Source organism: Haemaphysalis longicornis, unplaced genomic scaffold (assembly GCF_048455015.1).
Source record: "Haemaphysalis longicornis isolate Haplotype H1 unplaced genomic scaffold, Haemaphysalis longicornis Haplotype H1 scaffold_3, whole genome shotgun sequence".
NCBI classification, from domain to species: Eukaryota; Metazoa; Arthropoda; class Arachnida; order Ixodida; family Ixodidae; genus Haemaphysalis; species Haemaphysalis longicornis.
Genome location: NW_027526335.1, coordinates 192,043,714 through 192,070,916, shown reverse-complemented (window position 1 = coordinate 192,070,916; position 27,203 = coordinate 192,043,714). Strand labels below are relative to the sequence as shown.

General features: G+C 50.9%; 1 protein-coding gene across 1 annotated transcript; it reads right to left on the bottom strand.

Annotated features, from left to right (window-relative positions):
* Positions 1-324: 324 nt before the first annotated feature.
* LOC144175614 (uncharacterized) lies at positions 325-12,833 on the bottom strand. The gene is made up of 3 exons (XM_077704669.1): positions 11,708-12,833; positions 6,994-7,288; positions 325-530 (listed from the first exon to the last, which is right to left on the bottom strand). Exons 1-3 carry the CDS (start codon positions 12,617-12,619, stop codon positions 325-327), a joined length of 1,413 nt encoding a protein of 470 aa, XP_077560795.1. The 5' UTR covers positions 12,620-12,833.
* Between the last annotated feature and the right edge of the window lie 14,370 nt (positions 12,834-27,203).

Below are 27,203 nucleotides of genomic sequence, written 5' to 3'. Positions count from 1 at the left end.
AAAAGCGCGTTCATTAGTTCGAGCCACCGAAAGCATAGATGGAGTGGCGGGCGCCATTGGTGCTCCTGGTGCACAGTGAAACATCCTCGTAAAGTGTTGTACAGTCCCTACGGATCGTACTTTCGAAAATTTGAGGAAATTAGCCAAGAATTTCTGGTCGTCCGCTTGGGGAGCACCAGACGCGTCAATCGTATACGACACCCCAAGCCATGTCAAGGAAGAAAAGTGCCCGTCGAGAGAGGGTTTCCCCGTAAGACTTGTGGTAAGCGGTCAGGAACAACCAAGCGCTGACCATCTGCACACCCTTCGTCAGCACCCCCATCACTACTTTGTCCACCACTCCTTGGCCAACGCCGAGTATCCACGAATGCGATTCGTGCCCACGTACGCGGAAAAGTCGCCGCACGCTCTCACGCTGACGTTCACGCTTCGAGCGATGGTTTCGGCCTCTTCCGGGCAGCAAAACGGCGTACTGGTGTCTGTTCTCGGAATACGGGGCTTGCTGATGTAGACGCCGAATCCCGCGATGGCTGCGAAGGGCGCCATAGCAGACACAAATGCGAGAAGGGCGCAGGTGTAAGCAGGAGGAGCGTTCACCATGGTTGGCATGGTTTGAATTCCAGCCGTTTTCGAAATTCGGGAACGCCGCACTGGAGAGCCTGCTGTGTCAGCCATGATGTCGTTCTTCTTCTTCCTCTTCGTCGTTGTCCAGGTGGGACCAGAACGGCCACCAGGGATTGTGGCGGTAGTTGTGCAAGAAGAAGGGATCATACCCGCTCAGGCGGATTGGCCGGCACTCATCATCGTCCAGGAAGACTCAGAGTACCAAGGAAAGGCGGTAGCACCCGTTTCCAAGAATTTACAGCAAGGTGTGGTAGGTCGGGAGTGCGCCGTCTTTACGACAAAGTGTACGTTTTCTTTCGCGTCTGCTTTTGTGAGTAGCCTCAATCGCAAACCTCTCAAACGGTGTTCCACCAACTAGCTCGACACCAAGACACACACACACCCGTATTCACAAACCTAACTTAAGTACAATAGCTTTTGTTTACTACACTTGCCTGCGCCTTAACGCGTTTCAAAAACCAAATTTATGATAAAAGGGCGCCTTTTGGCCATATTGGCCAGAAAAAATTCCTCAGAGCACTTAACTCGAATTACGTGCTTTGAAGGCGAAAGCCTGGCGGTACTTATAACAACTGCTTCACGGCTACAACATATTTGTATCGCTTTCTTAGCTTTTGCAACTTCGTCGTTTCGGCGCGAACCACTTCAACCGTCTCCCCCACTGATACAGCCTGTATGCGTCTCTTCAATTTCGTTTCTTCGTCTTTGGGCGCGAATTACGTCAGCTATCAGACTGGCCCACGCCAGTGACGCCACGGCTTCCATATGATCAGGGATCTACGCGGCTGGTGGTACCCGTTGTACTCACGTGTCATTACGTTCAGGTGTCACGCGGCACGCACTATCGTAAAATTCAAATTTGTGGTATCGTGAATATTGAAGGGCACTTTGGGTCTCAGAGCTTCCTATTTATGGACGAACTCCCAAGTGCCTATGTGCCCCAGAGAAACGATCAACAACACAGACGCTTGTCCTACTTTGGCAGTGGTCGTAGATAGCCCAGTTGCTAGAGCAGTGGACAGCTGTCGTGCAGTTCCAGGTTCCAATCTCATCAAATCACGCATGTGTTTATTGTTTACTAGCGGTAGTACCCAGTGTTACATTCGCGAAGGCGTCCCCGTACCGAGCTCCGTCGCGTCCGTCATAAAGTGGTAGCGTAGTGGATGAGCGGCGGGCAGAGAGCTGGTGGCAAATAGCCGAGAGCAAGACTTACTGCATGAACAGAGATGAGCAGCGACGATACAGCAACAACATCCTTGCGGGTGAGCTTAACTGCATGTCTCGGGCAGAGCAACTCACCCTTACGGAGGCCCGAAACGATCTCACATCGGCCACAGATTGATTGATTGATTGAATCTTTCATTGGAGCGATGGGGGCGTTTGCCGTACAGTGTGGTGAGGGATGGAAGGAAGGGGATTACTAATCAAGGTCCGTAATCAAAGAGGGGATTCGTGTTATGCGGGTCTGAAAGTCTTCACCGGGGTCGGGCCCAGTTACACTACTCGCGCCAGACCACTCTTAACTGCAAAAGCGGCAATTGTTCTTAATAAAGATGCGTATAATCCAGTATGTGCTTCATGTGGTAGGGTGTCGGGATTAATGTTTGTTAAACTCTCTGGGCGATGTTTGGCAAAGTGTGGACACGTCCACACTAGGTGGTGAAGATCTGATTTGACGTCAGTGTTGCAGTAGGGGCATCGTGGGTGCGTGTTGGGGCATCTTGTTCATTTCTGGGTAATGTGAGGTGTGTAGGCGGCATCTGCGCATAACTTGTTTATGAAGACTTCCTCGGATCTGCTGCAGGAGACAATGTTGTCAAGATACGCAGGGGGTGTAACCTGTTTGTAACGTTGTCTTTTACGTTTCTTTAGTCGGAGAAATATGAGGGCTGAATGAATGGGTGTGGAGGCTGAAAGAGGGACCAGTGGAGGCGTAAAGTTCAAACACTCCTGTGCCGCCTCGTGGGCGGACTGGTTACCTGGGCCGGTCTCGTCGTGGCCTGGAATCGAGTCAATTCTGATGTGCACATTGTGGCTTTTGAGGAGTTATTTGTGTAAGAGTATAGAGTTGCCTAGCGGGTTCCGGGAGAGTGGCTCGCAAAGTTCTTGAATTGCTTCGAACACGTCCGTTAGGATCCGTATTTTGGCTGGTGGTCGGGTATTGAGGTCGTAGCAAATATCATTAAGGGCACCATTGATGAGATGGAGTTCGCCTTCCAGTGCAGTTGCACCGTCGTCTCTGAGGGAGAGTTCACCTCCAAGGGGTGCGTTTTCAGGGCAGGTCCATGCTACACCAATATGCGAAGTTGCCACACTGGCGTCGGTAAAGATGCCAATCTCATTGGGAAGTTTGGACCTCTCTAAGTGATGACTACGTTTATATCTTATTGCCGTTCTGGAGCGGTGGATAGGTTTGGTGAGATTGCTGGTGATGTTTTCCGAGATTGTCCAGGGTGCTAAAGGGATGGGAAGGTCGATGACCGGGACAGGCTTCTGCTCGTCCCATGTTATGAGAAGGAGCCCTTGTCGGATGAGCCCGCGTTTGGTGTCTGCCTGTTCACGAGTTTCTTTCATGATTATGTCTATAGGAGGGAGCGCAACTGCTCGCTCAAGAGCTTTCAGTTTTTGTATGTTTTGGGAGGCCTGTGATGGTACGCAATGTTACTCTATGGAGCACCCAAAGGTGTTTTGTGTTCGTTTTGCTGATGTTGTATACTGCAGCTCCATATGCGAGAGTGCCGATTGAACTGTCCGGGCCATGGAGAGGCATGCCTGTTGACTTGCGCCACCATATTTGTTAGACAGTCTCGCGATTAATTTGAGCGATTAATTTGAGCATGTTTTCACCATATTTTAGCACTATTGTTCCTGCCAAGTGGGAGACCGAGAGCAGGGTCCACGGGGTGCGTTTTGGTATCACTTGATACCATTAGAATTTCTGTCTTTTCTAGAGCGATGTCTAGGCCAAGTTTCGGTATGCATGCTTCGAGGCTGTTCACCGCCGCCTGCAGCTCAACCAGCATGTCAGATGTTGACGAGTAGTCTCTACCTTCCGTCCATATCGTAATATCGTCAGCATAGATTGCGAAACGAGCGGACGTTTCTTGTTCTAGAGTTTTGGCTAAGTTTGTCATGACGATGTTGAAGAGTACTGGTCCGACTATAGACCCCTGTGGAACACCTTTGTCGTTGTAGTAGGTATTGGGTGTCTATCCGGGGAGCGTGCTGCTGAGTTTAACGGGCCGGTTGTGGAGAAAGTTATCCAAACTTGTGCGTTTTTGCTGGGGAAGGCTTGGGCCAGTTCAGTCAAAATCGTCGTTTGATCTACTCTGTCGAATGCTTTCCGGAGGTCTACAGTAAGGACGTAGTCAGGAAGTCCGCGGTCGTACGGGAATCTATTGATTACCCGTCGTAAGAGCCAGAGGCAATCGTGTGTTCCTAGGTACGGACGAAAGCCAGTTTGGGAAGGGTGAAACCATGGGTTCACATATTCCAGATGGTACTGTAGCCGATTGTTAATAAGGCGTTCAATCAGTTTACATAACGTGGGTGTAAGAGATATGGGTCTAAGGTTGGAGATGACAGAAGGGTCTTTTCCAGGCTTTGGAATGAGGTTAACCAGGGGAAGCTTCAGGGTGTCAGGAATTTCAACTGTGTTCCAGGAATGATTTATAAGGTCGAGAAGTTGTTCCAGCTGAGGCTCGTAGAGGTTACGAATGTGTTGCCACGTGACTCCATCATGTCCTGGGGACGATTTCACCTTCCTTTGTCAGATGGCGGTGTGAAGTTCTGCCATATTAAAGGGGTGTCTAAAGCTGAGTCGTCCGAGTCTAGTTCGATGGTATAGGTACGTGGCGGATTGCGTACTTGCTGAAGGGAAAAGCGTTGCTATAATCTCCCGCTCGACCATCTCGGGGGTGTTGTGAAGCGTGAGCATCGAGAAGAGGGGAAGACGTTGTTTGCCCTTTCCTGCCATGCCTCTGTAGATTCTCCAAAGCTTCGAGAGTTTGCGCTCTTTGCCTAAAGTTGAGCATAGCTCTTGCCAGTGTTCATTAGCCAATTGTTTCTGGTATTCTTGAATCAGCTTGTATTGGTGCCTTAGTTTCACCAGGTCGACGTGGCGTTTCCCTACTCGTCTGTATTTACGAGTTAGGTGTTTAGCTCGGTTCCACAAGTTTGCCAGGTGGCCGTCCATTGCAGGTGTGTCCTCAGAGCATTTGATGGGCGCTTTCGAGGTTTGGGCAGCATACTGAATACGCTTTATGAAAGTAGGAAAGTCTCTTGCTGGGTCTGATGATTCGTTGAGAATTTCACGAAAGGAGGTCCAGTTCGTCAATTCCAAAGTTTTTGCATTTTGGATTCGCTTACCACAAAGGGAAGCGTGTTATCTTGTATGTTATTACAGGGTCCGAATACGTTACATATCCATTGACCTTAGGAATGCTTCGGGGTTCTTGAAGGAGAATAAATAGCGGTTTAAGTTGTTGAACCTTCTGCAGTAATATTAGTGAATTTTGCAAAAACTTCGACAGTTCCATTGTAATACTATGGGTGCAGGTACTACTGACCTTGGGCACTTGTACGTGGTGGAATTTTGCGAGGTGGTTCCTCTTTGGGGTCTTGTTGCGATAGCTGACTTGTCATGGTCTGTATGATTGCCATTGTTTTCGTTACATGAGATTCTAGAAGGATACGAATTTTGCTCATTTCTTGTCGAGCGGCCCGTTCTTTCTGAACGTCCGATCGGATAATAATGAGCAATTTCTTGAGTTCAGGGCCAATGCTGGTCTGAGACGTGGACGTGCGTTTAAAGGTGGGGCTGCGGCTACGTCTTGAAGAAATTTTGGGGGGTGTGGACTGTGGTTGGACTGAAGGCGTCTTTTCGGCAAGGGCCTTTTTGAGTTCTTGATTCTCTTTACTAAGTTGTTGTTGTTCATTGCGTAAAGAGGCAAGATGAGCAAGGATTTCTGCGCTGACTGACTCAGTTAATGACGAGAATTGGTGATCTGGCTTCGAGGCTACGGGGAGCTCTCTATCAGAGGCCTTAAAGCTGCTGGACTGTGCCACTCTGTTAGCCCATGAAATACCACGGGCTGCGTCGTTAGCCGGTGTGTTCCAAGGAGTTGGGATACGGCTTGGGCATTTCGGGCTGATTGCTATGTGACCGACGTCTCTGCATACAGCGCAGTAAACCGTGGGGGCACATTCCTGGTCTCCGTCATTATCCCTGCCACATGTGCGGCAGACGCTAGGGTGGGGGCAGTGTTTCGCCATGTGCCCGATCTGGTGGCAATCATAATATACCATACGCTTCGGGGAGTAGACTGTTACCTTAACAATTGCCATATAGTACTTCACAACTTTAGCGAGGGTTGGAGAGTCAAAACTGATCACTGCTCTGTTGGTCTTGCCTATTCTTTGTGCGCTAAGCACCTTAGCTTGCTCACATCGAAGCCACCTCAGAATGTCTTCATTAGACTCATTCAGTTCGACTTCGATGACTCTGCGATGCGTGTTCCGGCGGTGATACGATTTCTTGACCTCGACGGGGATAGCGATGATTTTGCCATTGTGACGGCTTTGTATAGGCGGTATTCGCTGAAAAGTTTAGCGGTCAATTTATTCGCTTGGCAACACTGGAAACGGCCACAGACATGGCCGCTGCGCCACGGACACGGCGCGGCTTGGGCCACTGCGCCCGCACGCCGAAGAAAAAGACACCGGCGTGCGTCATCTGCTCCGTTCGAATCCGATTCTAAACGGCGCCGTCAACAGAGATGTTCTTCTAAACGGTGGCGTCAACAGAGATGTTATTAATCGCACTCACATTGAACAGAGATGTTATTAATCGGACTCACATTGAATTCGAGGCAATACTTTGCGTTCGCTGAGGTAGAGTTTGTAACGTAGTCATGTGTTTCACAGTCGTGCTTAGCATGGACAAGTACCGCCATCCCGCGGAGCCCGACGTAACGAGTGACGGCGCACTGGAGGAGAAGAGGGGTGCCTGATCTGTGGGCCGTGCGCACACCGTCTCCTAGCAACAGCCGCTTGGCCACAGATATGGCGGCGCACACTTGGTTACCTGCATGCATTAAACGCCATTGAATACCAGCTATACTTGTGGTCTGAACGATACGCTGGACGTGTTCCCTATCGTACACTGTAATGTGTATGCAATTGCCGGCGAAATCGTATTTGTGAGAAGCGATTTCAGAGAGGTAGGTCCGAGGGGCTGTAATGCCGATCAGGTGTGCAAAGGAGCCTTTAGGGATGTCTCTGGTACTAACTTTGGTCAGTGGTCTGAGCGTGAGCAGTAAACGGGGCCGACTTACCCGGTCTGTCTTGGTTATATAGTTGCGGTGGCACTCGTCTGGTTGCGTTGCCAGACAGGTCCGGGATCACTGTCCCCGCTGTGTTCAGCGCGCTGATCATGGTCCATCAGGGTGTCTCGGTCGGGAGGGACTGGGGGCCATCCGGTCAATCCTAGTGGTCGCGATGACGAGGCAGTGTCCACCTCTGCGATGCGCTGTTCAGCCGCAAGTTTCTTCTTCTGACGCCCCGTCGTGGCAGCAGATCCCTTCTGAGGGTTCTGCTGGTGGCCCAGCATCGCTTGCCGCAGCCGCGGCGGCGGCAGTGATGACGTGTCGCTGGATAGGCTTAGCTCGCCAAGGAATTTTCGTGACTCACAGAAGGTTCTCGGGATGGCTGTTCGATGTAGGACTTCCACAGTGGTGTAGCGGAATAGTTTACAAGCACGACGGTGTAACTCGTAGGTCACTGGGGGTGGTTTAACTGCACTTATTGCGGCAAAGTCACAGAGCCAACGTGAGCGTTAACGGCTCCACCACCTCCCCTAGTGCTTTTCACACGGCCCGAAGAAAGCACAGACGCACAATAACACTCTTTCCTGGTCTCATGATAGCCGGCGCACGCTGAGTCTGAGAGAGGGGGAAAGGAGAGATCTCTGCAGGCGGCGTCCGCACACCGATTCAAGTATCAGCACGATCCCCGGTAGAACAGCTTGTTTTCAATAGCCGCGGGCGCGGTTCTACGCCAGCGTGGGTCCGCACGGCGGACGCACACCGGCTTGTCGAAACGTTAGAGGAAGGCGGGCTTTACCGCCAAGCACACAAAACTTCCCCGCACTGCGCCAAACTTGTAGCACAGGGTAGCGGCGCGCTGAAACGCAACACCGGCGATACCCGGCTGGCCCACTATACCAATTACGCGAATGGATATAACAATTGTTTAGTTATCTCTTACTTACCCGCCGCTGTGGCTCAGTGGCTATGGCATTGTGCTCCTAAACCCGAGCACGCGGGCTCGATTCCTGGCCGCGGTGGCCGCTTTTACGATGGAGGCGAAAAGCGAAAACGCCCATGTGTTCGAGATTTCGGCGCACGTTACAGATCCCCAGGTGGTCAAAATTAATTCGGAGCCCTCCACAGCCTACCTCCACTAAAGCGCGAGACACATGCATACACGACTACAGCACGCGATTGGCATGCGACTGATCGTTACCACTGGTCGCTAGGACCAGTTTTGGCGTCGTACGCCGGTCGGAGGAGGTTCGCGATGTGCGACTGGCGAGCCAGATGCAGTCATGGCAATCTAAAAACGGTGGTCGTGCCATCATTGGGACCATCGTGCGGCCACAGCCAATGAGAGCCCAAAGGTGTCGTCGGTGAGAAAGTTTCTTTCAACGCCCCCAGGATGCGCCAGTGGCAGTTCCAAGTATTTTGTGGAGAGCAGCTCTCCGCCGCCGCCGACACGGACCCGTGCGCTTTCCGCCTGGTACACACATGTTGCCTGTAGTAACCGGCATCCGGGCAAGCGTGGAAAACGTTGCTTTATTTCCCGAGGCGCGCACTGGCAGCCTCACAACTGAAGGACGCGCACCCAAGCCGGGTGCGCCAATTTATACACAAAGCGTCGCTGCTGCGCACGCGCTGCTAGCCAACCGCTGCGCTGATAACACGATCGCGACACGACACTCCCTCCCTGCACAATTCTAAAAACTATCGTAGGTCAAACGGTCCGGTGGTCGTCGTTCCCTGTTGCTCCTCCGCAAAGGGACCGCTTCTTCATTGCTGGCCGACGGCGCTACCGTGGCACGTGTAGCCGGCTCGGCAAGGCGTTCCGTTGTAAGTGCAGCAGGGACCACGTCAGGTGCATGAGGCAGTTCGCATTCAGAGTGGTTGTCTGGATGATTGGTCGATTCAACGCAGGATGGTCGCAGATGGTCAGCGTGCATGAACCTCACTTTGTTTCCGACGCACACCAAATACGTTGACGGAGACTTGACACGCGTCACTCTGCCAAGCCACCATTTCACCACATCACCGCGCACAGAACGCACCAACACACTGTCACCCACAGCAAACACTCGGGGCCGACCTCTTCGCTTGTCAGCCAGAGTTTTCATTTTCTCCCTCCTCACAACCATTTCATTTCGAGTGTCTGGCCGTAGCAACGACAACCTGGTCCGCAGTTTCCTTCGCAGGAATAATTCCGCGGGTGTCCTTCCCGTAAAAGTGTGAGGAGTTGTGCGGTAAGAAAACAAAAAGTTGTCTAGTCTGTGTTGAAGAGACCTCGTAGTGCCTTTTTCAGAATCTTCTAGATTCTGTTTGAGTAGTGCTTTCTTGGTGGATTGCACCGCGCGCTCCGCAGCTCCGTTAGACTGCGGATGATAGGGGTGTGTCAGTGTGTGCCTAACACCATTCGATGAAAGAAAGTCTTCGAACTCTTGTGCACGAAACTGCGGACCATTGTCAGTTACCACTTCCAAAGGAAGTCCATGCGCAGCAAACCAAGATCGCACAACTTCAATCGTCTTCGCGGCAGTTGTTACACCCATAGGTTTAATTTCCAACCATTTGGAGTAGGAGTCTATGGCTAGCAGAAACATTTTTCCTTTTTCTTCAGCAAAATCAAGATGTACTCTTTCCCATGGGTTTTGGCACACTTGCCATGGTGTCAAAGGTACAGGTTGAGCTTCAGGAAGGACAGACTGACAAATTTTGCACTTCCGCACAGTTTCTTCCAGGGCGCTATCCATGCCTGGCCACCATAGCATTGACCTTGCTACCGCTTTCATTTTGGTTATCCCTAAGTGCTGTGCGTGCAGCAACCCCAAGACAACACTGTGCAAGGACTGCGGCACAACTACGCGATTCAGCCACACAATGCATCCGTTATCTACACTGAGTTCAAACCGGCGCAACCAAAATGGCTTTAACTGCTCGGGTACAGTTTTTTTCCAGCCGTGCCATATCATGTCACGAACGACACTCAACAGTTTGTCCTGTCCAGTTTCGCGCTCAATATCTTTCGCTGTCAGCGGCAACTCATTCAGTGGCGCAAAATAAAAAATATCTTCACTGTGGTCGTCCGTGTCCGGCAGCGGCAAGCGAGACAACGCGTCCGCATGACTGATAGCCGACCCTGGCTTATGCTTCATCTTGTAGCGATAGTTCGCCAAAAATGTGACCCATCGATGCACTCTTGCAGTTGCAACAGCGCTGCCCTGCCGTTTAAGATCAAGCAGGGTTGTCAGGGGTTGGTGGTCCGTTAACACGTTGAAATCTCGCCCGTAAAGATACTTGTGAAATTTTTTCACCGCGAAAACTATGCTCAGGGCTTCTTTTTCTATTTGCGCATAGTTACGCTCGGACGGGGACAACGACCGTGAAGCAAAAGCGATGGGTTTTTCATTCCCGTTTTCAACGTGCGATAACACAGCCCCTAGCCCGTATTCCGATGCGTCACACGTGATTTGCAGTGGCTTTTTTACATCGTAGAGCTGCAAGACGCTTTTGTCGGACAGCATTTTCTTGCAAGTTGCGAACGCCTCGTCGCACTTACGCGACCAATGCCATCTGCTCTCCTTGCGGAGCAAGTCGTGCAGCGGTTCTAGAATCGTAGCCAAATTTGGCAGAAACTTTCCATAGAAATTTACTAAGCCCAAAAAGGCCTTCAGCTGCGTCACGCTAGTAGGTTTCGGCGCCTCTTTGATGGCCACGACCTTTTCGGCCGTAGGGTGCAAGCCATTTTTGTCAATGTCATGCCCCAAATACGTTATGCGCTGCTGAAAGAGCCTACACTTCTTGGCATTTACTTTGATACCATGTTCACTCAGGCGCCTTAGCACCTCCTCCACTCTGTCGTAACACTGCTTGTAGTCTACTCCGGCTATGACAATGTCATCCAAGTAGCAGGCAGTGCCAGGCATACCTTGCAGGATTTGATCCATTACAGCTTGGAAAATTGCTGGAGCACACGCTACGCCATAAGGCAAGCGACGGAACCTAAAAAGGCCCATGTGAGTGTTTATGGTGAGCAATTCTTGTGCTTGCTCATCCAGTTCCAGCTGAAGGTACGCCTTCGACAGATCAATGACAGAAAACACGGTTCCGCCTTCAAGTGTGGCAAAAATATCCTCGGGCAGCGGCAAGGGGTAATGATCGACTTCAATTGCAGGATTTACTGTGATTTTGTAATCCCCACAGTGCCGAAGTTCTGTTCCGTCTTTCTTTGGAACAATCACAAGAGGCGTCGCCCACTTGCTGTGCCTTACCCGATACACTACCCCCGCTTTTTCGAGATTAGCGAAATCTTGCTCGACTCGCTCGCGCAAGGCGTATGGCACTGATCGCGCTTTGCAGAACACTGGGCATGCGTTCTCTTTAAGTAGAATGCTTGCTTTGAAACCCTTGATAGCACCAAAACCAGCATTAAATACATCACGGTACTTTTCAGTGAGGGGCGTTTCCCTTTCCAATGCCTGCACGGAAAAAACCTCACGCCAGTTGAGTTTTATCTTTGAAAGCCCATTTCGGCCAAACAGCGTAGGCATCCTTGCGCCTTCAGACTCTTTAGCAATCACCAGAGGCAATTTGAAACACTGTCCTTGATACTCAACTTTTACGTCGGCTACTCCAGCAACAGCGACAGGCGTACCGTTGTACGTCATTAATTTCACATCCACTTGCGTGAAACTGGCATTAGGAAAGTGCCTCGCCCACTCTACTTCCGAAATAATCGACACGGCCGCACCCGTATCAATTTCCAAAGGAACTACCTTCCCATTTATCGTAACGTTTACTCTAAATGGGGGTGTGTCGGAACGGTTCACGTGACACAAAGTAAGCAAATCTCTAGCCTCCTGCGGCTCTACACTATGCACAAGTTTCGTTTTACACATTTTCGCAATGTGACCCTTTTTTTTACATTTGAAACAGTCACTAGTCAAAAAAGGGCAACTCACAGGAGGGTGGTGTCCTGCACACCGGTGACAGCTCGTTTTAGTCCCTTGCGACGCCTTCTTAGCAGGGCTCGTTTTTCTTCGTCCCACTTTGCTTGGTTTTCCTTTTTGCGGAGATTTCTTCGTCCCTCGTTGCCAGTACACTTCCGTACTGTCAGAAGATGCTCCCGACTTGTTTGGTTGCAGCATCTCTTTCGTGTCCTGGCTCGCTGCTTCCATGGCGATGGCGACCTTGCACGCATGCTCCCACGTGATTTCTTCGTCCGGAAGGGCAAGTAACCTGCAGCGTACGGCTTCAGTGCGCAATCCCGCCACCAGCCGATCCCGCAGAGCGTCGTTCAGGAAATTGCCGAACTCGCATGTCGAAGCCAGCTTCTTCAATTCCACTATGAAGTCTGCCACGCTTTCATGTGGCGCTTGTTGGCGTTGGTTGAACCGATAGCGTTCGGTGACCAGTGAACGTTTTGGAGTGTAATGTTTCTTCAGCACACTCACCGCTTCCACGTACGATGCCTTGGCCGGTGTCTTGGGCAGCAGTAAGCTCCGGAGCGTGACATAGGCGGTTTCCCCTATGGCCGTTAAGAAGACTTGCAGTTTCTTCTCTGCAGCGATGTCATTGGCGGCAGCGAACAATTCGAAGCGTTCCAAGTACACCTCGAAATTACCGCTGTCCGGCTGGAACTCCGGCAACGTGCCGACGGTTTTGCTGTGCACAACGGGCGCAGTCATTTTAGAAGCTCGGTGCGGATCCCATCCTCGTCGCCACTTGTAGTAACCGGCATCCGGGCAAGCGTGGAAAACGTTGCTTTATTTCCCGAGGCGCGCACTGGCAGCCTCACAACTGAAGGACGCGCACCCAAGCCGGGTGCGCCAATTTATACACAAAGCGTCGCTGCTGCGCACGCGCTGCTAGCCAACCGCTGCGCTGATAACACGATCGCGACACGACAGCACGATCCCCGATCCCCGGTCAGCACGATCCCCGGTAGAACAGCACGATCCCCGGTAGAACAGCTTGTTTTCAATAGCCGCGGGCGCGGTTCTACGCCAGCGTGGGTCCGCACGGCGGACGCACACCGGCTTGTCGAAACGTTAGAGGAAGGCGGGCTTTACCGCCAAGCACACAAAACTTCCCCGCACTGCGCCAAACTTGTAGCACAGGGTAGCGGCGCGCTGAAACGCAACACCGGCGATACCCGGCTGGCCCACTATACCAATTACGCGAATGGATATAACAATTGTTTAGTTATCTCTTACTTACCCGCCGCTGTGGCTCAGTGGCTATGGCATTGTGCTCCTAAACCCGAGCACGCGGGCTCGATTCCTGGCCGCGGTGGCCGCTTTTACGATGGAGGCGAAAAGCGAAAACGCCCATGTGTTCGAGATTTCGGCGCACGTTACAGATCCCCAGGTGGTCAAAATTAATTCGGAGCCCTCCACAGCCTACCTCCACTAAAGCGCGAGACACATGCATACACGACTACAGCACGCGATTGGCATGCGACTGATCGTTACCACTGGTCGCTAGGACCAGTTTTGGCGTCGTACGCCGGTCGGAGGAGGTTCGCGATGTGCGACTGGCGAGCCAGATGCAGTCATGGCAATCTAAAAACGGTGGTCGTGCCATCATTGGGACCATCGTGCGGCCACAGCCAATGAGAGCCCAAAGGTGTCGTCGGTGAGAAAGTTTCTTTCAACGCCCCCAGGATGCGCCAGTGGCAGTTCCAAGTATTTTGTGGAGAGCAGCTCTCCGCCGCCGCCGACACGGACCCGTGCGCTTTCCGCCTGGTACACACATGTTGCCAGCGGTACCAACAAACAGCATGGACGTTGTACAACAACAGTTCTACGTTATACATTGCATTTTTATGTGTTTAGTACAGCGGTACCAACAGCATGGACGAGCGGAATCATGGGGGCTAAATGTTCCCACACCGCTGTACTGAACATGTAAAAATGCAATTTATAACGTAGCAGCACTGCTCATTTTTACTCCAAGTTCATAGATGTTTTCTTTTCCTGCTCGGATTTCTCTTGCACATACCTAAATCGGCCGAAGTGCCCCTAAACAGGGAGGCAACCTTGGAGCAAAAACAGTGGGCGGAACCATAGAGTTTCTTACTATACTCGGTGACAACTTAAGAACGGCACCGGAAGTTGCCGCTGTGCCTTATCACCGTAGCCGGATGTTTCTCCGCGCGGCGCAAGTAGGGCGTTACTGGGAATATTTTGAACATGGCGTGAGCCGTTGCCGTGATTTTTTGGGCTTAAAATGCTTATAAACGACTCCAGTGACGACAAACAAACTGGGTGAGACAAGGCAGACGATATCACGCATTCATAGCAAACCCCTTTCAAAACGCGCGCGCACTGACGTCACGGGTCCGGCGCTTTGGCGGAGTGATACGCTACATGAGGTGGTGCCGTTCTTGAGTTGTAACCGAGTATAGAGAAACTCTATGGGCGGAGCGACACCGATGACGCATCGCACGCGCGCATCGGACCATGTGTGGCAAATTCACGCGTACGACTAGTCGTGGCGACAGTCGTAACGATCAGTTGCATTCCAATCGCATGCTGTAGTCGTGCATGTATCTCATGCTTAAAGCGCGCCTCATCACCTGTGTAGCGTCGGTGCCTTAAACCCCACAATCAATCAATCAATCAATCAATCAATCAATCAATCAATCAATCAATCAATCAATCAATCAATCAATCAATCAATCAATCAATCAATCAATCAATCAATCAATCAATCAATCAATCAACCAACCAATCAATCAATCAATCAATCAATCAATCAATCAATCAATCAATTAATCAATTAACCAATCAATCAATCAATCATCTCTTACTTGTCATAATTAGGTAGTTCAACGAGAAGTTGTACACAAACTCCTGCTGCTGTCAATACGTTGGCTCCTACCGGAGGCGTGTGGTTATGGGAAACGGCTGCAGCCAGCTCGTGCTTCATTCGAACTATCCCAAAACAAATTTTACTACGGTTCCTCTATATAGCTCCCGCAGAAGAGCTAAATAGAGGAACTCTACATTGTGCCAAAATGGTGGGCTCAAACGACTACTTACCCATGATTAGTATTATATGGTAGGTGTGAAGGACACCAATCAGTCACACTTTTATCTGTGGTTGCAGAAATTCCCAACAGATGGAGAGCGCTACACTACGCCGGAAAATTGATACTTTATTTCATTTCGAGAACGGTGTAATTTAATAAATCCCGCTCGCCTTTTTATACGCTTGCTGGGACAAAATCCTGAAATCGGTTTTTGGTCAATTTTATGACCAGCATTTGGAAGCAAAAGCAAATTGGATATATCGAGGGGCGGGCTAGTTATTGAGAAATCTGTAAAAACACGTAATTTCGTGAAATAACGATTCCTCATATTGAGTGGCTGTTATACCAAAAAATTAAGCCGTTCCACTCAATGTGAAAGCTGTCGGAAGGGCAGAGCAGTGATTCGCCATAATGGGCTGCAGCGCCGTTATCCGCTCACTGATGTCCTCCAATGCATTTCAAATTTCCCGCCTTCGCAGTGCTCGCGCGCTCCCTGCCTGATACTGCGCCAGCGGGAGTCTGTTCTTTTTGTGCTTTCTTTAATTTAGTATGCTGGAGCTGTTCGTCATTTTGAACGCGTAATTTTTTCTTTGCGCGGCTGGAGCCTTTCTAGGACATTTCGAACGCGTAGTTTTTTTCTTGCGCGGCTGGAGCCTTTCTGCGGAATTTCGAACGTGCCATTCTTTTTCTTGCACGGCCGCTTTTTTCGCTTACTATCGTAAAAACCAACCCCACGAGCGTTCGTAACTATGAACGCGGGGGCTGCCAGTTGTATACACAGATTTTGCCTGAAATGTGCCTGAAGTTTTCTTTGCGCTAAACAACGGGGAGATGTATGACCAGCACCAGCGCTACACTAGGTTCGAACGGTTATATGACTATTAAACTGCGTGGTTTTTCCAAGCCTCAGCGTGACTCCCTCACCCCGGTACAGCCGACGCGGAGGAGTCCCCAACATATCAAGACCGGCATGCGACTTGTGAAGATGGAGATGGCCAAGGCCGTGCCTAACTTCATGAAGATTCGAGGGTTTAAGGCATAGTTCAAATACCGAGGTGTGCGGCGGATATGCGCCCTTTGTGGCCAGGCCGATCATCAAGTTAGCGACTGCAAGACCCCCTGGTGCGGCCGCTGCTCTGCGTACGGCCACGACGACGTCGACTGTAACGCCTATAGTGTTGTCGCTGCTAGGGCAACCATGCCACCGCCGAATGTCTGCGGCCCCGATTCTATGCGGACGTTGTGAGCAATGTCGCTGACACGCCTCGCGCGCCCCCCGGTCAGCAGGCTCTTGAGAGTGCAAGTGACTTTCCCGAGCTACCCCGGGCCTCCTTGGGCCAGCTTGCCAAGGCGTCAAGCGAAGTTGCTGCTCTGGGCGTCACCGCGACGACTGACGAATCGCCAAGCGACAGCCAAGAGATGGAACTCGAGAGCTGCCTGTCGCCTTCGGAGGAAGATGCTGCACCTGCGGCAGAAGCCACGTTCATCGGCCGATACCTCCCTCTTCTCGAGCCTCAGCTCTTCCGAGAGCAGTGACCTCGCTGAGAAACCTCAGAGCGAGCCAGGGCGTGCAATGGAAAAAAAAAACATCGCTCTCCCCCAGGCCCTACCGCAGCCTCCGCCTCCCCCGTGGAAACGCCCTTAGGGGTTGACAATCTGCAACGCATAGGCGTCCCATGCAAGATCCCGATCCAGAGTTCGCAATCATGCTGTTTTTTGCACTCTGGCGACTAAACTCCCTCATGAACAAGACATTTACACAGACGCGAACGTGTCTGCTAGCCGCATGTAACTGCCTTGGCGATGTCCAGGTTGGCCTAGTTTAGACGGCGCTCGCACTCGACAAACATCCACTGCTTCTTTTATGGATGCTAAGCTACATGCCATCCTCGCAACCCTCGACCACTTGACCTACAAAACGTCTGCCCCGTTACCACCCCGCATTCGGTTCCTGACTGACTCCCAAATGGCGCTACGTGAGCTCCGGAAACCGTTCTCCGATCACCCTGTGGTTCATCAGATTCAACACATGATTAGTCTGCTTGCTCGCAATGGTACCTCTGTACGTGTTGCGTGGATACCGGGACACATGGCTCAGGGTTCCGGCCACCAGGCTGCCCATGACGCAGCGCAGGAGAGTCTTCAAGTAGCTCCTCCACTGGTTGTCAGCCCTGCTGCCCCACTCTCCCTCAGGCAACAGCTGGATCACGCTCGTCAGGCTAGGCACAACCGGCTTGCCGCTGCCGCTCCTGTAGGTTTCCTGCATTACGCCCCATCACTAATTCGTCCTGCCGAAATTTTTATTAACAAAATTCCGCCCGAACGCTGCACTGACTCCACACATCAAACGCAAATGGCATCACCCGACCGGCGATCCTCCGCCCCACTGCCCATATTGCAACACAGCTACAGTAGCAAATCTAACCCACCTTATTTGGCACTGCTCTGCGTACCAATCATTCCACCCCATCCTGCTGAATGCCGTCCCAATCCAAGCGAGATACCGCTTGAATGTCCAGGGCTTTCGGGACTTGGACAAACAGAGGGAGGTGATGCACTATGCTCGGACGCAAAACGTTGACCTTCTCTTTTTGCAGGAGTGCAATTTTCGTACTCCACGCGACGTTCTTTTGTTTCGCGAGCGCTTTTGTGTGCAAGACTCTTTTACCCTGTCAAACAGGGTGGCTTCGGGCGTAGGCGTCGTATTTCTGCGCGAGAGCTTGCGCCGCAAGGCTCATTGTTCCTTTGGGGTCGGAGGGCGCGTGCTTGCCGTCGATTTTTTCTTACTCTCTCGTCGCGTACGAGCTGACGTTGTGTATGCACCTGCGCAGCACTCTAACTCGTCCTCTTTTTAAATGCAGAGCATTTCAGTAACTCACGATGTCACCCGCGTTGGCGTCCGTAGTCCGCATCGCTCCCCCTACACTATATAAAAAAATAATACTTAACTGCGCCAGGTTTCGATCCCACAACTCTGCGGGCGGAACGCAAGGTGCATGGTGCTCTACCGACTGGGCCACAAAGCCGACACAGAATAGAAGGCTACGAACGCGTCTTATATCCTTGACTCATTCAACCGTCGGCCACAGGTGCGCCCTCTCCCCCGCGTCCTCCTCGCCTTCTCTCCGCTCGCAACACCCTCTCTCGCCGCGTTCGGTTCGGGCGCACAACAGGTGGGGACGTGCGCAACACCCTCTCTCGCCGCGTTGGGTTCGCGCTGCGCAACAGTCGGTTCGCGCGCAAGAACAGGTGGGGGCGCTCGCATCGCGCTCTCTCGCCGCGGTCGGTTCGCGCTTAAACCACATATGTCGTTCGCGCGCGCTCCCGTAGCTAACATCTGTGACGTGATCGTGACGTCAACATCACGCGTTCGCGTGGTGGCGCGATTTCGGCGCAATAACACTCTGTCGCGAGGGGCATTGGATTGGATTCGATTGGATTGGCTTGGATTGGCTTGGCTTGGCTTGGCTTGGTTTGGATTTGGATTGGATTGGATTAAAGTGGATTGTGTTGGATTGTGTTGCGTCATAGCCGCGGCAGGGGGTTCACGGCACGTTTCACGTTTCTCCATCGACTTCATCGACAATGTCTACGCTGGAAGACAACAATTACAACAACAACAACCAATACGTAATCCATACGACCTGCAGGCGCGCCCCCCGCGGAAATGCTCTGCATTTGATCGTGCCCCTCGCGAGGGGGATGTTTTTTGTTAGCAGCCGTTCTGAACTCGCTGTGAAAAGAATCTTAATATGATGATGGCTTCTGTTGTAACTTTGCAGAAACTTGCTTACTTTTTTTTAGTTGCTGTGTCCTCCTGTGGATGCCGACGAGCTGAGAAAGCGTTTTAAAAAATTGAACGTTGTGTCGGCGCCTAGGCCTGACGGTATCCCTGCTGGATTTTACCAGAAGTTTTTTCCGGCCATTGGGGGTACACTCCTCGACATGGTGAACGGCTTTCTGTAGCGCGGAGTGCGACCTAACTCTTTCCGTGAAGGCCGCGTCATTTTTATCGCAAAACCAGGCGGGGATCCTACGCAGCCCCAGACGTATCGACCGATTACACTACTGAACACTGACTACAAGATTGTAGCATCCATTTTAGCCAGACGCACCAGTACCGTTTTGCCCGATATTATAAGCCAAGCGCAAACGTACAGCATGCCAGGTCGCACAATTTTCTGGTCCCTGGCATTGACGCGTGATTTGTTCAGTTACGCAACAAAGATTAGCGCTTCTGGGTGCTTCATCTCTCTCGATAAAGCGAAAGCTTTCGACAGAGTGGAACACCGATACTTGCTGGGCGTTTTGCGTCAATATGGCTTTCGGCCAGATTTTGTAGCTATGGTGGAGCTGTTGTACTCAAACGTCAGCGTTGCAATCCTTGTCAACGGGCTTTTAAAGCAGTCCGTTATCTGTCACCCGTGGGATAAGGCAGGGCTGCCCCTTGTCGCCTTTGCTTTTTGCCATTTCTCTCGACCCGCTGCTCCACCGTGTTGATGCAAGCGCTGCCATCCGCGGCTTTCCGTTGCCAGGCATAGGCCAAATTAAAGTGTCCGCGTATGCGGACGACGTGTCCCTGTTCATTCAGGACGAGGACAGCTATCGAGCGTTTATGCGGCTATTGCATGAGTACGGTGAGCTGTCTGGAGCTCGACTGAACAGGGGAAAAAGTATGGCGGTGCGTTTCGGCACATTTGCGCCTGGCTTGGCGGGCGACGTAGAATGGGCGACGGGTGTTCGAGTACTTGGTGTGGTGTTCCATTCCTCCGGTGAAGTGGCACGTAGTACGTGGAAACGCCTCCTTGAGACTGCGGAGAAGCGTCTTGCAGTTGCAGCAAAGTTTGGCTTTCCCTCGCAGAGAGAAGCTATATATATAATTAAGTCGTCCGTTTCGGCGGGGCTTTATGTAGCAAGCGTAGCAAAACCGCCGCGCCATTCCACCCGACCGCTCGCTACAAAGTTTGGATCGTTCTTTTGGGCGGGCAAGACAGAAACAATGTCGCAAGCGCTGCTGAGGCTACTCAAGTCAATGGGTGGTTTAAGTCTGCCTTGCTTGCAAACCATTTGTAGCGTGTTGGCGGTACGTGCAGTGATCGACCTATTAGACTCGGACGAATACCCAGGGAAGGAGCTGCTACTGTGCTTTCTGGGAACTTCCCGCTCATTATTTTATGACGTACACATCGCTGGTCCTTCTTCTGAGCAGCCGCCACCATTTTATACGTATGTTATATATACACATATATATATATATATATAGAGAGAGAGAGAGAGAGAGAAACTTTATTTGCCCAGAAGTAGAGAGCTTGGACTCTCCCGCGTTAAAAACATTGCGAAATCTTCAGTGTTCTTTGCTAAGCCTAAATTTCAGGGAAAGTGCGGCAAGCGAAGTGCGCGAAAAATTGGCATTAACCCAATTAGACAACCAACACATAGGAAGATCACGCGGTGTCCGTTGGCATCAGCTGACTTCGGCGGCACTTCCGGCTGATGTTCAGGATTTCGGATGGTTACGTGGCTGGGAAGTTCTCCCGACGTGTGACCGTCTGGCGAGATTCGGCGTTGTGCCTTCCGCATGGTGTCCGCACTGCGGCCACACTGAAATATTAGAACATGCCTTGTTTCATTGTCGTGTATACGTCAATGTTTTGGACTGTATTAATTAAGCAGGGTGTTCGGACTCACACTTCGAATGAACACTCGTTCAAATTATGTGTTGGTGAACTTTCTGATGTGTGCTGGTGCTTTTGTTTTGTGGAGAAATCGTGGTGCGGCATGTCTTCGAGCCCGGCCGCAGCGGGTGATGTTCCCACTGCTGTGGCGTGTCCGGTAAATTCTAATGATTCACTTGGAGCACGAGTTGGCAGCTCTAGGGGAGGAATCTTTCCTTTTGCACTGGTCTACGCACTTTACTGTGGTAAGGAGCAACCTCCTGAGCGTTTCTCTTGTGCCGTATTGAGGTCAGCATGGTTTATGAACTCTTTCTGTTAAGGTGGTGAACTCTCGGTGAACTGGTTTACTTGTAGCTTGTCGCCAATCCTACACTATTGTTGTGCAGTGTGTAGTATGACCGTATTGCATGAAAAGCTACTGCATAATTCTGTCTGTAGGTCAGCGCTGTTACCACTAGTCGCTGCGCCCTTATATGTGGGTTATAATAATTCTCTTTTCACACCGTACTTGGGTCTGCTATTTCGCTGCGCCACCTGATTCGGGCACTCACATCGACCGTTAGCGAGCTAAGACGACAAAGCGAGCCCATAAAGTGTTCTGCACTTAAAATCTTGTAAAACAGTATTTAGACATTTTTATGGCTTGCCTGTAGGCACCGGATAGCGCCCAGAGGGCGACACGGAGCCTGCAACACCCAGCGTCATCTACGTTAGATACGTGCAACACTGGGTCGGTCACCGAAAGCCAGCACGTTGCAGCGCAGATAAAGCACTGAGCGCCCCTTTTGGGTTTAAAAAACAAAGTACGAGGTTGCACATTAATTATGGCATATAGTGCAGGGGAATGAAGGAGGATTTGTTCGGTTGGACTCGCGTATGGAAAGGCAAATAAAGGCCGTATGGGCGGGACGCCCAGAAGAGAAACGCTTCGGTACAGCCTGCCTGCGGGCACAACTTCGAGTTGCATGTTTTACTTAAAAAAAAACGTAATTTATATTTTTTGAATCCCCAAAAGAGGAGGTTTTGTTTGCAAATATGTCAGACGTCGCACCATGCTTCTGCGCGTGGATATTCCATCCATGTGACTTTTGCTGCAAATTGAAGGTGGAAAAAGTGATTCAATTACTTTCTAATAAAGTTCTCGCGGCAGAGCCTTTAAAGTAGAGCGCATGATATCGCCAAATATGAATATCCTAAAAGAATTACAATATGCTTATTGAGTGTCCTGCTACCCCCCCCCCCTTCCCTTTCCGACCTCCTCATCCAAATGAAAGTTCTTTGAAGCCTTCTCGCGAGGAGTTTATTTATTTGGCGGCTTGTTTTTATACAGCTAGCGTGCTGGGTTGCACCTAGAAACCCGCAAAGTTTATTTGTGAAAAAACCAGCATGGGCACAAAGCTGTGTATTTTTCTCTATGCGTAAGCCCGGAGGGGTGAATCGGCCGTGCGGTGCTCCGGCAGCAGCGGAAAAAGAGGCATGAAAAGAAGATGACATGGTGTGCCCGATACACCGAGTTACACTCTTGCAATTTTCGATTGTTCTAATCGAGCTAAATGATTCAAAATAAGCATTGGATTTTCAGCTCCCGAGACGTCGTATTCGATAGCGCGTTCCATTCATTCCGATACACACAAACAAGTGTGAATTTCATACTGTTACATATGCCAAGTAACATATTCAGATGTGACCAATATGTAACGCGCATATGTTGCTCAGTCAGTAGCCCTGTAGTCAACAACGAATTTCGACAAGAGCACTCACACGGATCGGCTAACGCGCGAAAATGTCGCCCAACGTATCATATCGTATAAGCAAACGAAACATCCTCTTTAGGGGCCTCGAAAACAATCAAGTACTGCTTCTTTTGAACCAAAACACGCAGACTTTGAGAAAGTTGTGCGGACAAGTCAGAAAACGGCGCATGCGTTTCCCTTCTGGGCGTCACGCCAATTGGTTTCGATCTTCCATCCCATACGCGAGTTCAACCGAGGAAACCCGTCTTCGTCCTCCTGCAGTGTGGCAGAATGAACGTAGAATAGCGCACTCTATTTTGAACATAAAGAGGCCAACAAGTATGATTCACCGGGTGAAGCGAGAAAGGAGCGCGCCCCGGTCACGAACGTGCTGGCGCGCGGTGACCTACCCAGTGTTGCACGTATCTGCCGAAGGTGGCGCTCGGTGTCGCTGGTTCCGTGTCGTCCTCTGAGCCCTGACCGGTGCATGTTGGCCGCTTCCTTCCTGTTGCAGCAATAAACGCATTGTAGGTGCTGCTTGGAAAAGTGCCCGCTTGCGGGAGCCGCAAAATACGCCGCAGACTACGCGAACTAGAAAGCTATAGATGGGACAGGCGGTGGTGGTGCGTGATATCATTAAAGGTTGTTGTTGGACTGTCTCTGGAGGATATGGCCCCACGGTGAGGAACGGTACTCACGCCGAGGACGCTGGGTAGACTGGGCAGCAACGCGCGAACAGCTGTAACTGGTACTGGGTTACTGCAGCAGGCCACCGTAATTTTGGAACAGCTTTTTTTGAGCGGCGTTCCAGCAGAGCCCGTCCGTACTGTTATGTGCGCTAGCAGACCGTAGTGTCCCTGTTTGTTCGTTCAGTTCCTCTAAGTTTGCTGAAGCAAGGTACACGTATCTTGCAAAAAAAAAATTAATTCAGCAGAATCATTCTCGGCCCGTAAAAGACCATCGTTTTGCACCCCTCCCTGGCGATCGAGAATATTAAAACACTTTAAGTAGAAGCAGACCCTGCGTAGGAAATTCGGACTCAGAACTGACGATGACAGCTAGCGAACCTAAAGAAAGAAGCTTCGGCATACTCCGGCCGCAATAATGTTTTTGTAGCAACGGGCGGGTGGCAGTTAGGCGGAGTGGGTCGTGAGTTATGTGGCCTGCGCTTTCGGAGTTCCACGTCGGTTAAAAAGGCTGGGAGATAAACGGCGGCGGCTGCTCTCAGCGCATGGAGGGTAAATAAACAGACCGGCGAATGTGCCTTCCAAATGCCTCTGGTTTTGTCTCTGGGGACCCAGCGGCTTGCAGGTTGGGCAAGATGAGCGGGGGCTGCTGTACAGCTGACTGCGTCTGTGTGAGTTTGGAGTGCCAAAGTTCAAAACCAACAGAGCCCACAGGAACGGGTGACGGTCGTCTAGTCTCCGGTGTGTCCTCTTGAGCATGCTCGATAAAAATAGCGCTTGATGAAGTCTTCATGCCCAGTTTCTTTGTTTTTCTTTTTGTCTTACTCTGGAAGTTCGTTTTCGTTTTCACTTGCACTAATAAAAGGGTTGTTTAGAGAGGCTTCTAACAGCCCACCCGTCATATAACCCCTAAACGAGGCATTGGAAAATAAATAAATAAATAAATAAATAAATAAATAAATAAATAAATAAATAAATACTTCTGTTCATCAGCTGGAGCCGTGTCCGGAAGCGAACGTATTAAACATAACCATTCATTCATTTCTCTGCCTGCAAGCGCGTTTTTACGCTCCAGCGTACGTGCCATGTCTGTGAAATCACCGAGACTAAGTCGGAAACAGTCGAACGAGCACATGAGGAGGCGAAAACGCTACACGCTCCACTCAAGTCCAAAAGGGAGGCGCATAAAAAACACAGTGGCTTTGCACGGTTTTGCCAGGATATACGTAGCATGAGCTAGGTTCATCCAGTTCAATCCAGTCCAGTCCAGTCCAGTCACTGCTCCTCGCGCATGCGCAGCACGGCTCTCCAGGAGCCATGCGAACCGGCTATCAAGCAGCTCCGGCGCAGCGTCAGACTTGGCTACTGCGTAACGGAAACGCACACCTGGGCACGCGCGGGTGCCAGTGCGTCTGCCGCGGTTATGGCGTCACCCCTCTGGAATGCGCAGACCGGCGAATGTGCAGACCCAATTATCTACACACCCGTACTCCAATTGGATTGGATTTCCAAATTAATTCAATCCAATCCAATCCGAATCCAATTCAGTCCAATGCTTTGTACTGCACTTGCGCAGCACGGCCTTCAAGGTACACGCGAAACTGCTTAATCTCGGCCAGTGTATACCTTACGCTGCAAAAAGCCCAATTACGAAAAGCACAGCAGCGAGCCTCCCTCCCACTTTCCAAGGAGGGGCGGGGCCCACGTCAATTTCCGAAGTCTGAGGATTCAAGGCCAGGCCGTTGGCCCGTGAGCAATCAGCTGCCCATCACGTGCACAGCACTCGCCAGCGCCGCCCCGCAGCAAACGCTGCGCAGCAAGAGCTGAACAAGACCGGCAAAAGGCGCGGGCTAGGCGGAAGGCTTGCGCGCAACCCGCGTTCAGGGAGTGAAACAAAATCCTCCCTGTTCTGTGGTGAAACATCGTTATTGCACTTGCTGGGTGTGTGAGAACGCTTTTGCCGAGCATTCTGAGCTGCTGTGATCAGCTGCCGAGAACGGCGCGCTGAAGAAGGGTACCTACATTTTTTTAAATGCGATGGTGTTTTTCTTACCCTAATTTTTCCCTTCCATTGCATAGAAACATTGCTCGTGTGCTACGTGAGGTGTTGTATTTCCTATCTATCGCACCGTATACGGTTTCCTATACTCCGTAGCTTCTCTGATGCCTAGTCGACTACATGAGTGTGATGAAATGTTGAATAGCTTTTCCTATAGCCTGTTCTCTCGGTTGTTCGATATCTAGGGTGTCGACTACCTTGGTAAATAACTTGTGTACGATCGATAGGTGGACGTTTCTGTAATTCTTAACGTTTTTGGCATCCCCCTTCTTGCGAATCAGAATTATGTTGGCACTTTTCCTGGCTGAAGATACCCTTGTTTTGCAACACAGGAAACTTCACCGCATTACACCATACACCAAACTTGTAGCACGCACGCACAAGGTAGCCGCTCGCTGAATCGTAATTCCTGAAACGCCCTTCCCGTTTGACCCGTCCCGTGTGCGGCCGTTCCAAAATGATCTCCCCGTTTGTGCGTTTCCTGTTTTAACCCGTTCCCAAACGCCCTTCCCATTTGAACCCCTACGTTTAAACCCATTCCAATTTCTGGAAATATGCTTTACCGTTTTTGAAAATGTTCCCCAAAATGTGCACCCAAAGAACGGGCCATGCGTTACTGTAGAAAGTTCTATGCAGCCATGTATCTGGAATTGAGCATATACGGCCGATATTTCCGGCGGATAAAAGTTTGCGAATTGCTGAAGCCGATACTGTGCTCTTGCACAGAATTTGTAGCTGCGAAAGTGCAGTACAAGCGATACCTAAGACCTTTGTTGAATTCCAATGGCAGATTCCCGGCCTGATCAAGTGGTTTAAGTCGGGCCCTTCCAAAAACATCTGCTTCCCTGCAAACGTTCTTTTTTTTTGTTGTTGTTGTCGGGTATCAATTAAAGTTCCTAAAACGGATTTTTTGCCGACGAAGGGACTTCAGTAGTTTTGACAGCGTCCAACGGCGCTCGTGCCGAAAGTTTCGCCGGCCTTTTCGACGACGCCTGCAGCGTCGTCGAAAGAAACGCCGAAAAAAGAAACGCCGAAGGCGCGTTTATAGATGGTATTCAATAAAAAGTTTATCCGTAAACTTATTCGCTCGGCAACACTGAAAACGGCCACAACCATGGCCGAAGCGCCATGGCGCAGTTTGTGCCAGTGCTCCCGCACGCCGCAGAAAAAAAAACAAAAACACCGGTGTGCGTCGCCTGCTCCGTTTCAACCCGATTCACAACGGCAGTGTCAACAGAGATGTTATTAATCGCACTCATATTGAAGTCGAGACATTACTTCGCGTTCGGTGGGTTAGAGTTTGAACTCCCAACACATATCATATGCATATCACGGACAAGTACCGCCATTCCGCGGAGCCTGAAGTTACCAGTTACGGCGCACTCGCATGGTTGCCTGAATGCGTGCCTCGCCAGTAAATACAACGTATACCAGCGTATACGCCATGTTCACCCAGTCGTCGTTCGAGCTGGGCTCCTCGCCACTCGATTCCGAGTTTCCGCTGTCGCACGCAGCAAACACGAACGTGACCTGGCGTGCAGCATCTATTCCCGTTGTGACTGTGGCCATCGCACGTATTTGCCGGAGTGGGCGCCACGGCGACTCTAAAAGGGCAGTAGAGCGGAAGCAGACGGCGACGACGTAGCGCGAGAAGGCAAGGCCCCCCGCGAGTTCCGGCCGACTCCACTGATCTCGGGCGAGCAACATTTCTTGCTCCACGAAGCCATCTCGGCTCCGTCGGCGCTCTCGATATGACATTGGAACGGCATTTGGTAGCTCCAGATCTGCCACTGGAACGTGTTTGCTCCAAACGGAGCAAAAACGTTGCTTTGAAAGCGCTCCGGATCTGCCATTGGAACTGAACACTTGAGGAGGGACGGGCATAGGGTTTTTCTGCAGTTGGTATCCGCACGTCTGGCTGAAATTCTTTGGAACTTCCCTCGTACACTCATTGCTAAGAGCGTAGCTTTGTATTCGTGTTCAAGAGATCTATAGGAGAGATTTAGGAAAAGCAAAAAAAAAATATATGTACAGAAATTCGGAGAACTAGTTACTAATGCCTTTACTAGGTGACTAATGGCCG

What these genes read in the sequence shown, in the direction of transcription:
- LOC144175614 (XM_077704669.1), bottom strand. Translation starts at nt 12,619, where the DNA reads ATGACTGCGCCCGTTGTGCACAGCAAAACCGTCGGCACGTTGCCGGAG. An exon ending in ACGTTACGATAAATGGGAAG is followed by an intron (nt 7,289 to 11,707) that starts GTAGTTCCTTTG and finishes TTCCTTGGCGAG; the next exon opens with CTAAGCCTATCCAGCGACAC. An exon ending in CTGGCAACGCAACCAGACGA is followed by an intron (nt 531 to 6,993) that starts GTGCCACCGCAA and finishes CGCCCTTCGCAG; the next exon opens with CCATCGCGGGATTCGGCGTC.